General features: G+C 37.8%; 1 protein-coding gene across 3 annotated transcripts in view; it reads right to left on the bottom strand.

The window, feature by feature from the left end:
• Positions 1–14367, bottom strand: part of NEMP2 (nuclear envelope integral membrane protein 2) — a 21769-nt gene extending 7402 nt beyond the window's left edge. Inside the window, exons 1-8 of one of the 3 annotated variants that reach the window (XM_085321407.1) lie at positions 14209–14365; positions 12390–12618; positions 12152–12224; positions 11064–11157; positions 9592–9706; positions 8739–8964; positions 6094–6270; positions 531–3868 (exon numbers count right to left, since the gene is read on the bottom strand). In XM_085321407.1, coding sequence (XP_085177533.1) covers positions 3643–3868; positions 6094–6270; positions 8739–8964; positions 9592–9706; positions 11064–11157; positions 12152–12224; positions 12390–12618; positions 14209–14256 — 1188 coding nt within the window. In that variant the 5' untranslated portion in view covers positions 14257–14365 and the 3' untranslated portion in view covers positions 531–3642. Of the gene's footprint in view, positions 1–530; positions 3869–6093; positions 6271–8738; positions 8965–9591; positions 9707–11063; positions 11158–12151; positions 12225–12389; positions 12619–14208 lie in introns of those variants that run through there. The other 2 variants (XM_085321423.1, XM_085321417.1) reach the window with 2 other exon arrangements.

Genomic DNA, 14367 nt, shown 5'->3' with positions numbered 1-14367 from the left:
TCTTCTAGCAAGATAGGAAAAAGAGGCCGCTAAATGCTGGTATGGAAAAACTTCCCATTTATATTTCTGATTAACTAAATATGTTTGCACTAATACATCTGTTCTATACTGCAGCACATTTGCCTGGAATTTATTTTTTATTTTAGGTATAGGGAAGTTCAGTTTTTACTATTTCAGCTGCTTAACTTGTGTGCGTACAAAAGTCATGAAAGAGAAATCTTAGGGAAAGTTTTGTTCCCACGTGTATAACTACCAGACCTCACTTACAATCTTACAATTTYGGCTTTGTTGTGGTTTGGATCTGCTACAAATGGAGAATGAGTAAAGCAAATTCCTGCAGGCAGATGCATTTGGGGTAGAGGACCCACTCCATTTGAGGCAACCACAGCCAATATACAGCTGCTGTTCAAATCTGCTGTGATGCAGAAGACTTAAGTACATGAACACATGTATTCATTTACTTGGCTCCTTTTTGTTAGGTGCCCTACTGTTCTGAACAGAGTAAATACATAAGGGGGGTGACCACACAGTTGAAAAAATACTTTTATTTAAAAATCCTGAATGCAAAAGACAGTACATCAAGTATGTTGCACCACGAATGCAAACTAAATATGCAATTTTAACTTTTTTTAAACACAGTGAAATAGAAAATAAATGTAATTAATCCTTCGTTAAGGAAGAAACACTTCTGTAATGGATAAGGCACTGGATTAACATCTAGACTCTGTTCACAGATGTTCTGGATGAACACTACAAAGCACTTAATAATTGTGTTTCAGCAAACCTGTGTAATCTCCATATATCATAGGAGCACTGTACAAGTAAACTCATTGTTGGTAAAGGCCTCAAATGGCAGCAATCAGTTTTGTTGGGTTTTGTTTATGAAATGCTTCGAATGTTGAAACAAACATGGGAAGATTTTTAAGGTCAGTATCAGCATTCTTAGCTATTCACTAAAGTTCTTTCTCAATATGTTGCTATACTTCTTTTGGATGTGCTTAGTAGTTGCTGTAGTCTGGATAGCATTTACCCATCTCTGGTAAATGACAGGCTTTGTAACTATGTAAAACTTGGGTGGTGGTCTTTCCACTTTAGAGTAGGTGTACCTGATATTTTTCTTAAAAAAAAATAGTAAGAGGAAAAGAGTCCAAAAAATTGCATAGTTTGTTTGGGCTTTTTCATTTAGCGTATCATATATCCAAATAATACATGAAGATTATATTTTACCTATTGTGTATAAATGCATACTATATGTATCTATGGAAGGACAGTCATCACCAACTCAGTAAAAAGAGAAAGTCCAGAGAGACTGTGTGAGTTTAAGCTAGGACAAAATCTGATTCTCCTCCTTGGCCTCCGATCTCATGATCAGCAGTTTTTAGCTAGTTAAGAAATATACTGAAATATGCTTTATAACATGGAAGAAATATGCTTTATAACATGGAAGAAATATGCTTTATAACATGGAAGAAATAGATTTAAAATTAAGACATCTCTGCAAGAATCCCTTTCTGATTAATTTTGTAATTGTTTTTTTGAGTATCTCATTTTCACAGGGGCAACACATGGAAAGATGAAATAAATCTTCAGTCTACTAAGATCATTGTTCCAGTGGGGGAGTTTCTATCCTTCTTTCAAACCATCAAAGGTAATGGGGCTCCCTCAGTTTTCAGAACAACTAATACTTCTAACTTCTTGCCAGTGACAGAACCCACCCAGTCAAACCAGACTGATGGAATACAGATGGCAATATAACTGTGAATTGAGCAGCAGCTTCTCTTAGAGGTGACTGGAATGTTTCTTGCTGCCCATGGCCTTGCTGAGTAGAACACTATTGTTCTATCTATTTTTGAATATTATTGGCTTACAAGTGAACGTTTTTGATCACAGACCTGACAGGGCTTCTCTCCCCTAAATATGCTATAGACTGTGCATGTGTATTTCTAAATGTATGGCACAAAAAGGTGTTAAGGTTCTTCTCACTATAAAATGAAAAGTTCTTTTTAAAATAAAGCTACCTCAAAATGATACAAAGGAGGAAGAATGATCTAAGTGATGCTTATAAGCATTCAATCTGAGTCATGTTTTGTATAGAGGAGCTCTTGGAATGTGGTAAGGTGGTAGTTTTTAGGACTTTAACTGGAGGTAACAGATTTTTTTCCCTTGTCCAGACATGCACGAGAAATCAGATAGCCATGCACCACTGCATTGGTGCTGCATCAGTAGGTGTGCTACAAAGAAAAGGTATTCCTTTCAAAGAAGATGCATTTTGGTCTGAAATGCCCTTCTGGAGAGTAAACTGCTTCCCACCACTGGCAGTTCCTGGAGGGTTTGTAAGAGAAAATTAATGTCTCTTGCTTTCTGAAGTTTGGAGACAATAAAAGCGAACCAGCAAGGGTGAAGACAGAGGAATATATGGAAAGCCTGAAGAACAAAAGAAGAAAATGACCCCTGTAGACAGATGAACTGAGGTGAGATGATATATCCCCTAGGCTAGTATTGTATAATACCTAAGCTGTAAGAGACATGATGAAGTTCTCCACCTTCTCTTTATTCTCCTCACACACATACCTTCTGTTGTAAGTCCCAAAGAAGGGGCTAAGAAGAAGAGGGAAGAGTCAGGTATTTCTCCCTCCTTGTTTTGTCAAGAATGTTTTTTTCTTTTTTCCTTTTTATTGAATAAGCTAACCACTGAATACTCTGAAGATAGTGGGGCTGTATGTGGGTCATTCCCAATTACATGATTATAGCATCAGTCTGGCCTCACTGACAGCAGTTCTTCTAAGCAGCTGAAACATCCTCAGGCTTTGTTACCTTTCCTGGGCTGTTCAGAGGGCTGGAATGGAGGGCAGTACCCTTGTGAGGTAAGGTGACATAGAAATTGAAAGCAATTAGAGAAGAAGACTGAAGAAAAGATGCAGTGGAGGGGACCTGTGGAACAGGGAAGAAGTGTGAAGAAATAAAAATGTAGAAAGAACGAAGTACAGCATAACTAGAACAGAGACAAAGAATAGAGTAATACAAGCGGAGGGATGAAGTCAGGTAGGGTTCCAAAGAGCAGCTTAAAATTAATGTGGGAGGCCAAAAATGAAGCTAAAAAAGCAAGCCTAGCCAGAAGAGCAAACAAAGCATGTTCAGCTGTGTTAACTTTCTCTGGATCTTTAGCACTGAGAAGCTGCATGAATAATAGAACTGGCTTATCAGCATACTATCAGCATTATACAATTTGTTAACAAGTAGGGCCCTTGGTAAAAGTAGAGCATTAATAATGATTTCCCCTTCTTCTACTGTGCAGCACAGAGGACTTAACAATGAAATGGAGCAAAACAGATTCTGTCTTTTCAAGAGGTAGTGTCCTTGGGGAAACAAAGCGTGGTACAGGCTGCTGCCAGTACTTGCTTTGGAAATAAGCAATGTTTATTTCTGCAGCTAAAGTACTAATAGCATGAGAATCCTCTTCACTTGAAAAGCCTATATGACTTTCTTCTGTTGCTCTAATCAGACACATCAGTGATAAAAGAAAATCTTTCAAAGATGCTTGCTTGTTCCCTGGCATCTATAAGAAATCACTGAGAGTGAGTTCTTGGTCTGTAGCCTTCCTTTCTAGGAAGAATGTCTCCTTTTTAGGGTATTTTCCAAAGCTCAGCAGAACTCAGTACCATATGGAAATGAAATTTGTTCATTTTCATTTTCATCCTCATCATTTTCTTCTTCATAGATGGAGTTGGATGGTTCACCCTGCTCTGATTCTACCCTTGTGTCAAAGAGCTGCTGTTCCAGGAAGACGCTTCCAATGCCATAATCCTCATCATGTGCCTTCGTTTCTGCAGATGAGACATGGGGAGATCCCAGAACAAAACCTGCAAACCTGCCAGATTTTTTAAAGAGAAGTGATCAGTTGGGAAGTAAAAATACACTGTAAATGCAGGAAGTACTGCCAGTTAAACACAGAGGTTGTGAGGGCATATCCATGTGCAGTACAGGGAAATCATAGCATAAGCTAGGGAGTCACGCACAATAGAGTCAATAGCAAAGAATGGCAGCAACTCTGAACACGTCTCATTGTTTTCCCATATCTTCTTTCTGTCTCCATTCTTTTCTAAATAAGTAGCTTTTGCTCTTCTAGAAGCCATCTGCAAGATCTTGTGACTAAGCAAGAAGATCTGACTTTGAAATCTCACCTTGTCAGTGCTCATGGGGTAATCCAGAGTAAGAAACTGTCCCTCTCCTGTACTTAGGTGAATGGTACTTTAACTTCCAAAATTAAAATTAACAGTGTATTTGAGATTAAAGGCTGTAAGAATTCAGGTAAGCTGGCATTCTGTTAATGAAGGCAAAAGGGTAAAACCTTAACGCTCCCACATTCCTGTGCGATCACCTTGCTTCTGATGCCAAATACTCTGGGCAAGCTGAGGCAAAGTTTCGTGGAAGAATTTCTGCTTTTGGTGACTGCAGACTGGGAATTCTGCAACTGTTCCAAGTAAATGCCAAACTAGAGGCTTTGCAGAACAAAGCATGAACTTAACACTGTCTCTACATTTCAGTTTGCAATAAATCGTATTTTCAGTGGACAACTGTATTGAAAATACAGTCAGAATGGCGCTGGAGGTTTCTGGCAAATGCACAGAAACAGATGGCAGTTCTGACATCTGGGTAAGTGTCAACAGCATCAGAGAAATGTAAGGAAAAGGAACTGCAGCTATATTTTACCTTCTGGTAAACTGATCAATAATTTACATTTTAGATTCAACATTTCTCTGAGATGAATGTGTTACCTCACTCTTCTTCATAGCATCATTAGCCTATACAGAGAAAGGTGTTGGACTCGCTCCATTTTCCAAGTTTGCTTTGTGTTGAATTATCTTCAGATAGTTAATGAAAGCTTGAAGAGATACTCAAATTTTAATTAGATCTCTGCTGGTTCTCATTGTTTTTGTATTTTTATGGTGAATAATTTGTAATAAGATTAATTTAAATGAACTAAAATAAAGAACAATATTAACTAAATTGACAAATAGTATTAACTAATTAACCAGAGAATACATATCTCAATTGCTTGTTTTGTGCATTTGGCATGTTTGCTTGGTTGGTTTTTTTACAAAACTGAAGTTGAATTTTCACTTTTTATATCTTTTAGTAATGTTACAGAATGCAAGTAGCTTCAAAAATAAGATAGTTTAACAGGAAATACATAAACAGTGGCAGGGGGGCTGTATGTGTGTCCATCCAAGGAAGATGGAGCTTCTGAAACTAGTTTTAAATTTATACTAATTAAATGCCAAGCTGATGGTGGCTCCTTTGAATTTGTGACAATTGGTTCTGGGGTAATAGCCAAGTCTTGCTTGGCTGGCTAATGCGTGAAACTCTGCTCCTAAAAGTTCTGATACTGAAAAAGGTACACATCAACTTTTATTTTCTACAAGCTTTTTTTTTTTTTTTTTTTTTTTTTTTTTTTTTTTTGCCGCCTTTATCAGACCCTTCACAACTCTTACTTGTCTTAAATTCGTCTCTTGAGCTGTATCTGGAGCAGCTCCTCTCTTCATTATACTTCCTAGGTGCAGATATTGCTGTTTACATAGTATTCTTACTCTTAGATACTGGTTGATACCAGGAAGCARTAGGTTTCCTTAGCTGTGTTGGCTTGCAGTAAGTTAAATACTGGTAACGTTTGAGCAAGTTATCATCAACCTGCCCCAATTTTACAGAACATATCAGTATTGCTCCTAAAGCTACAGAAATAAGAGGGCATTTCACTGTTAGCCCCCTGGGTCACTAGGTAGGAACTTGCAGAGCCACTACAGGGAGCGTATAAGGTTTGAGGATAGCTGCCATTACTATGAATTAGCTTTGAACCTCTGCAAACTCTCCAGATTTTATGGTCAGAGGGGGAACAAAAATTAAGTATATCACCAACAAGTAATATCACAGTGCCTGTGATCTGTAGCAGGATTACCTAAGTAGATAAAGCTAATTCCAAGTCTAACTGTATGTAAGATAAACTCACCTGGAACAATGCTTGAAGTAGCATTTGGATCTGCTGTGCTAGTGCCCATACAATACAGTTACTGTTTTAGAAAAGCCAGACTTTCTTACCTATGGGGAGACTGGAGTTTGGATACTGCTAGCCATGATGGGAATTCAGGGTTCCTGCAGAATGAACGTAGCTCCTCCAGAGCTCTGACAGTTTCTGTTTCACCTTGTTCTCTATATTCTTCTTCAGTGAGGTATCTAATCAGTAACTTTTGTGATTTAAAGTAGTTCTTCATTTTTCTAAAATAAAATGAAAACAATTAGTACTTCTAATGTCTTCTGGCATATATTTCTGGTGCCACACATGCAGTCCACCTAATAACTGCTCTGTAATAGTAGATACTATTTTTGATACTATCTACTATCTACTATTAACATGCATTCATCATCTTTTTCCTCTTTGGAGGAAAAGCCACATACTTGTATTAAAATTTTAGGATGATGTTTGTTAGCCTGTTTATTCTAGGTCTCATCCAAAACTGTAGAATTCTGCAGAAAGATATCCAGTGAGCTTCAACTGAGTTTTGGATCAGGTCCTTCTAAATACTTTATTGTGTATGCATGGACTAAAACCTCATAAATATCAAATAGATGGCTGCTTGCTCAGACATTTTTAGGTGCAATATGGAAAATGTGTCTGTGCAGAGACACAGGCTGAATCAAAAGCCAGTTTGCATATGTAACTTTGAAGATAAGCAATGCTCTAAGTCTGTTATGAGTTGTTCATGTTGTTTACTAGATTGCTTCTATGAAATCTTGCTTTAAATTACACAACTGAGTAGTCTGAGGCCAAAATGTTTACAATCTGATGTTTTTTTAGCTGCTGCGTAGCAATGTATAATATAATTAGATATCAATTAGAAAGTGTGCCATGTTCTGTTCCCTTCTGTCGACTGCTTTCAATTTAAATGTTATGATGAGCTAAGATAAGCAAGGGCTGGATGCCCATAAAACTTTCAGCTCTGTATAAAAACACCTGCTCCAACCATCAGCGTTCAACTTTCCCTCTTATTTCCCTGTAGGGCAAGAATGAACTGCAGCCCTTGTTTAGGTCAAATAGCAAAGGTCTTGCTGGCTTAGTGTGATCAGTACTGATCTTAATAACAGATAATAAAAGATTAATTCTTAGTTGTACTGACACATSTGCTGCTCTGAACTATTTATCTTGGTCTCTGTGCATCTGAAAATGAGTGTGTGTGTGTGTRTATATATATACATACACACATATTTATATATAACGTGCATCTTTCTGTATCTGTGCTCTGAACTGTGCATCTTGGCCATATCGGGCTCAAAGTTTGGTGCTACTGTTTAATGTTTTCAAAAGACGGGAAAAAATCTTCAAATTTTCTTGATTTTGAAAAGGCATCCTCATTCCCCAAGAGAGATTGCAGTGCTATTATTTTCAGCGCTTTTTGGTTCTACAGAAGCATCAAATCATTGAAAAGAAGGGGTCTGTGTGAAGAACAAACCACAGTGTATCAAAGTAAAACACACATGTTCTGACTTCTGTCAAATCCTAACCRTATCTTGTTGATTTCAGAGTGAGTTGAGCCTGCTTACACCAGGTAAGCATTGATCCTATATGCTGCTGTTGAAACAGTTTGTACTTTTCAGCTGGTGCAATCAGTCTTTGACAAATGACAAATTCTACCTAAAACAACAAAGCTTCAACCTAATCCACACCCAAACATCTAAAAATAATACAAGAGCAAAGCAATATGTTCTTCAAAATTAAACAATGTGTCAAAGACTAAAAAATAAATTAGTATTTGTTTTTTATTCTTTTGATTATGCCAGTTATAGCCTTTGCGTCTTCTGATTCTTTGAGGTTCAGCAGAAGTGCACAGCCATGGAATAGTCTGAACTAAAGACTCTCTTAATCAGGATGTCATCACTGAAGGTAACAAGCAGCTGTAAATTGTTGGGGTTTTTCTGTTTGTTTGGTGGGGTTTTTTTAGAATTTTCATTTGTGTGTTTGTGATAAAACACACTTTAAGATCAGGAAGATCAAACATCTTCCAATAATGTTAACTAAAACGCTTAGCAAACTAAGCATTTACTGTATTGCAAGTAGTTCAAATTCCAAATGCCACATTGTATAACAGGGGCTCAAGGAACATGCTGGAATTCTCCACAATGATAACTGTTGCCATGCAGTAAAGGTAGACAAGTACATCTCTGATAACAACTCTGGAATACTAAAATCAGTGGAAAACATTACTTTGGTGGAACTAGATTTTTAATACTTGAACTCTGCCTGACACTGATAGCCCACTGACCTCCGAGAACCATCGGTGTTTAACATCAGCTTCCTAGGTAACAGTATACTGCTTTATTGCGCAAGATTCAGTGCGAGTTACCTGTAAATTCTGTATCACAACGCATGAAACCAAGATGGTATTGCTGCAGTCTAATCAATCACACAAAAATGTGTTGGTTACCATAYGCTGCAGACTAGAAGGTGCTACATTTGTACTTAAGAGCACAGTCACGTTTCTCCACAGAATAAAATTCATGGTTAGAACTGCCAACTAGAAAGCAATTAAATTCTGTGTCTTATGGATTTAAATGTCTCCTAATATAGCTTTACATTTGGTAGAACGAACTAGCATTAGAAGCTCATGAATTGTAAAGTTTTTTTCATTATTAACTTCTAATATCTCCTGATGATACACAGATTTGGATATTTACAAATACATACAAACCTTCCTATGTGACAAGCAGTACCAAGGGGATAACACAGGCCTTTTGAACAGAGGCTCACTGCTATTACTGCATATGCAACTTGTGGTATGGTGACACCGCAATAAATCAAGGCAAAGGCTATTAATTGTAGTGTCCATGTGAAGAAGGTTATGCTCAGTTCACTGGTAAGTGGTCCATGCTGATAGCAAGTGGCAAAGCTTATAATTCCAACAGCCAAAAAATATCCTGTGGAAACAGGAAAGAATCACATAGAGGAAAAGGTGTAAGCTATCTACATATGCTTTAGTAGGCTGGTTGACAAAGTATAGCCTGCTGTTTATTGTGTTGCCCTATAGGTACATGAGACGTACCTTTTATTTTAAATATGTTTTGTATTTAAAATGTGTGCAAAAAGTTCACAGGTGATGTAAGAACAGCCTTTAGCTAACACTCTGAGTCGCACAAGAATCCTTTCATGAGAGAATGTCAAAGCAGGTGCCAAATCAGCAGGTTTGTCAGCCCCTGCAGCCACATCCAATTATCAATTTGTGCATCCACATTTCCCAGTGCCAGCAAAATGCAAGCCTGTCCAGCTAACCTTTTGCTGTCATGAGGAGAGTATGAAATGACAAATTAATGAAGAAATAATACAGACAAAATCTGCTTTTAAAGTTGCTACTGGCCCACTACAGTTGATGAAGAGTAAATGATCATTTGAGTGGATTAGGAACCTTCAGAATATTCCAACATCTCTAGCTCAGGAGAAAAAAAATAATAAATGTGAGCCATTTTTTATGGGCAGGTGTTAATCTGACCATTAAATCAACACAAAATATGCAGTGCATTTTCTGATTATTCTGATCAGTCTCTTACCTAACACGTAGTTCCTGTGTTCAGACCACAACCACTGCATATTCTCTTTAAAACAATAAATGAAATACAGTGAGGACATCCAGCAGCCACTCATTAAAATCCAAAAGGTACTGTACTAGGGGAAAAAAGGGGGGAAAAATAAAAGAGAATATCTTAGGCAGAGAGTTACTTATATGATGGTAGCATTAAAAATCTGAGTGAGAATTAGGACCACTGTGTGCAAGGGACTTCCCAAGCAAAAAGCAGATGTGATATTTGGTAGACCTACTGGGCTTATGATCTGTGTTAGACTTCCACTATAGAGTGCTCTGCATGCTACAACTAAACAATGTCAAATTTAAGTGGAGCAACGGCATTTCGGTATTTGTGTACATGTCCCAGTGTCATGGTATGAGCCCATTACATCCTCTTGCAATGTGTCTCCAATTGACATAGCTCAGAAATGTGACAACAATGCATGAAGTTAAAGGTTTTGTGAAATGAAGGAAAAGTTTGTATCTGCCCTGAGATGAATTTTCTCTGGTGAATAGAAGACAATTTGTTCAATTGCCACTAAAGCTATGGTTTGAGTAAGCTTAGCTGCACTCTAATAAAAACAGTTCAGGTTTCAGAATAAACTTTTCTTGTGCATCAACAGTTTCCAGCTCATTTTAAATCTAATTAGAACTTGATTCTAATACCAAGTTGACCATGAGCCAGCAATGTGCTCTTGTGGCCAGGAAGGCCAATGGTATCCTGGGCTGCATTAGGAAGAGTGTTGCCAGCAGGTCGAGGGAGGTGATCCTGCCCCTCTACTCAGCCCTGGGGAGGCCTCATCTCGAGTACTGTGTCCAGCTCTGGGCTCCCCAGTATGAGAGAGACAGGGAGCTACTGGAGAGAGTCCAGCAGAGGGCTACGAAGATGATCAGAGGGCTGGAGCATCTGCCCTATGAGGAACAGCTGCGAGAGCTGGGCCTCTTCAGCCTGGGGAAGAGAAGACTGAGGVGGGATCTTATCAATGTGYACAAGTACCTGAAGGGAGGGTGTCAGGGGGACGGGGACAAACTCTTTTCTGTTGTCCYRTGTGACAGGACAAGAGGCAATGGGCAGAAACTGAAGCACAGGAAGTTCYGCCTGAAYGTGAGGGGGAATTTCTTCCCTGTGAGAGTGACGGAGCACTGGAACCGGTTGCCCAGAGAGGTTGTGGAGTCTCCTTCTCTGGAGATATTCAAGGCCTGCCTGGATGCAACCCTGTCTAACCTGCTCTAGGTGACCCTGCTGAGCAGGGAGGTTGGACTGGATGGTCTCCAGAGGTCCCTTCCAACCTTACTGATTCTATGATTCTGACCTGATTGCCTTGATACAGGCAATCCTGCACCCATTTCAGTGGGATTACTGGCCACAGAATCATAACAAGGTCAGAATCTGGATCTAGACTCTTTTCATCCTATGTTGTGATGATGATGATGATTATTTTGTTAATGTAGATTTACCCTTGGAATAAATCTTTTAAGCGTCAACAGGAGAAAGACTAGCAGAGCAAGAACACCCAGTACTATTCCAGAAAGGTAAAAGAACTTGGGGCTTCTGTAAGAGAACAAGAGAGAATACTGTAAGAGGTTTTTACTAAATTGCAATTGATTAGAAATGCCACATTTTTAAAAGACAGTAATGGTCTTCAGTAAGAACACAACTCTAAATCAGCGGTTTTAATAATATAGTTAATATCTTGTATAGATTTTAAATTCATGCTAGAAAAATTCCTAAAGAATATCATAAGGTCACTGGGGTGTTAAAGTCACAGGTTGCAAGTTTGTCTTAACGCTCACACTTTCTGCTTCTATTGAATTTCTAGTTTCTATTCATCTTGTTTCCTTATATATACAATTGTGAACTCTTTAATTTAAAATGTTGTTAAAAAAAAAAGGTTTTCTAACATTGTTTGTACAGAATCTGACTTACAAAGTCTAAYACTGAGTTAGCTCTATAAAACCTATTGCTGCTCTGCTTGTTTTAAAGATGTCACTGACGATTAATTTCTGATTCATTTTGCTTTGAAGTCCTGGGGCAAGTATTTTGTTAGAATAAGAAGCATCTCGCTTACAAGCTATGCAAAATGTGCATCAAAAGAACAATGAGAAAAGGCTGTCATCAAGGTGGAGACAAACCAGGCCCCACATGACCTCATTCTAAGCATTTCTTCCTGCAGGAACACATAATTTATAATACATAYAGCATTCTTTAGCATTCAGCTAAACTCATTCATCTACAAAAGACAGTTTTTCTAAATCCACACACACTTGCTCATTCGGGATTGTCTAGGTGTTTCCCATAATTTCTCACAAGTGCAGGAAGCTAGAATCTAAAGACCCCCAACATAGCTATGTGATGAGTATACTACAACACTCCAAGGCATAGTACAATCTGTCTATACACAAATGATATGAAGAAGTTTAAATATATTTCTCCATATTTTCCAGCTGTCCCAAAGAACAGCTGTTTGGCATCTTTATCTTAGGTAACAGACAAAAGATGCACAGACATTGGGAAAGAAGGTCAAAACACAGGGGATAGTACTTACCTGCTAAGACTGTTTGCAAAATGGAACAGAAAAATTCCAGCTACAAACAAAAACAAGATCTTTCCATCTAGCACTAAAAAGTGGGGGAAAAAAAAGTGGATTTTAGGTTAATTCAATCTGAAATGTTAACTTTATATATATATTAACAGAAAAGTCCAAGCTTCCTACGTAAGTAGTGTTCATTAACACTTGCAATACTAAACTATTGGTAAGTTAAACCGGAAGCATTATTACTTACTTCTTCGTTTTACACTCACAATGTATGGTTCGTTCTTGAAGGGCTGTATTTTGAAACAAATATCCTCTCCATATTGTTTTATGTTTATTAAAGTTTCTGCAGATGTCTCTGATTGCCAGAAGATTCGAACAGCACATGCAGTAAACTCAAAAACGGTTTCTGAATTACGACAGTTGCTTTTGTCTGAAATAGGCACAAACTTGAACACTTCTGTGCTGTTAACTTTTATCTAAAATCAAACAATAACAAAATACCTGTAGAAGTAGCTCAGAACCATTGGGTTTTTTTTGTTTCGGAAACGCAAAGCATATCATTCATGCATACGATAATGAAAATCAGTATTGAGAGTTAGAGAATAAAATGTTAATTCAATTATTTCTGTTAGTTATTTAATTCTACTATATACAGTTTGGACCTTAAAAGGTTATTCAGAGAACACATAAGCAAAGGTTATTCAGAGAATTCACAGTCAACACATTTCTGATGGGCCTCAATCCATTCAAAGGCTCTGTAGGTTTGGTTTCACCTGTGATATTTGCCCACCTACAAAGCTAACAAAATTAGTAATATTTGACTGACCATCGTTTATTTTGTGGATGGTCACACTCTTTCCCATTCCACTTCTGAACCACAAGAAATTGAACTTGCTTTTCTCATAGAAAAGAACACAATCTTTGTGTTAGGGACAGAAGAGGGAAAAGAAATATAGAATATATCACAAGTAAAAAATATTAAGGATGTTCCTGTTGTGTCTTTTGGGGTCACATATTGGTGCTCTCTCCCTGAAAACTGTAACAGATCTTGTCCATCTTCTGAGATGGGATGATCTACTTGAAGACTACAATTGATTGTGAACTTTTGGAATAGGGCATATTGGACAACGAAGACCCATCCACAAAAAAGTGCTATAATAGGTAGTAAAACAGGCTTCTACTAAAAGAAAAAACAGCATGGCAGCAAGCAATTTATTGTCGCAAAAATCTGAACTTCTTGGTTTTAAGCACTTAGAGAAAGCTTACATGACTGCTGGAGGGTTTCACTGCCTAAAATCTGCTGCCATGCACAAAAACATCTCTGGCATGTTCCTAAGAAAAAAGTCCTGGGAACAGATAAAAAGATATTCCTGTTCCTTCTACATCAGAAGCAATTCTTCCAACAGATGTGAAACAAAACTGTTTCCTTCCCTTGTCCAGTGAAATATTTGCCAGAAAATAAAGGAACAAACAGATACTCAGCTTGTTCCTTACCACCCTGTCATTACTTTCAATGTTTTGAGGTTTTTATATTTCAAGACTGATGTCCTAAACTTGTTTTTTATAAGACCCTCTGTTACTTTGCAAAATAGAAATATACTGCTACTGCTGGTTTTTATAGGTCATGATCTAATGTACCTTTTGTTCCTGCACTCTGGCCTGCAATGCTACAGTAAGTGATCCACAGAACTGTATTTTATCCTCAGATTTAAAAGTTTGATGTTTGATGAAAAGCAAAAATGTCTGTTACAGAGTTTAATATTTGTTACAGACATCCATCAGTGGAAAAGGTATGTAACAAAATAATACGCAACACGAAGTAGATGTTTGACCTCTTACTATAACACTATAGCCTGGTTGACATTCTTCTAATAGAGAGAGCAAATCTCCACTGCATACAAAGTGAAGGAGCAGAGTACTATAATGTAGTTTTATCATGGTCCTACCTCTACACCATTAAGACAACCAACTATACACAGAGATACAGCTTTGATCTTGCTCATGGATCAAATACTCTGATAGGGAAAGTACTGCATATGTGCATGATCCCAAAAATAGACTCTTACCTGAACAGTTGACCAAATGTATTGTAAGTGCATGGTTCTGTTTTGCATATAACAGTAACAGTTTTCATCCAGTTCCTGGATGACATCTCTTTCCTCCAAAAGGCTACAGTTTCCATCTGGTGGGGGAAAAGGTTCATTTTAAGTATGTACCTAATACAA

The sequence above is a fragment of the Rhea americana genome, unplaced genomic scaffold (assembly GCF_003343005.1).
Source record: "Rhea americana isolate MKP2758 unplaced genomic scaffold, rheAme1 scaffold_12, whole genome shotgun sequence".
Taxonomy (NCBI): Eukaryota; Metazoa; Chordata; class Aves; order Rheiformes; family Rheidae; genus Rhea; species Rhea americana.
Note: the sequence above shows the minus strand (reverse complement) of the source record. Positions and strands in the feature narration are given on the sequence as shown.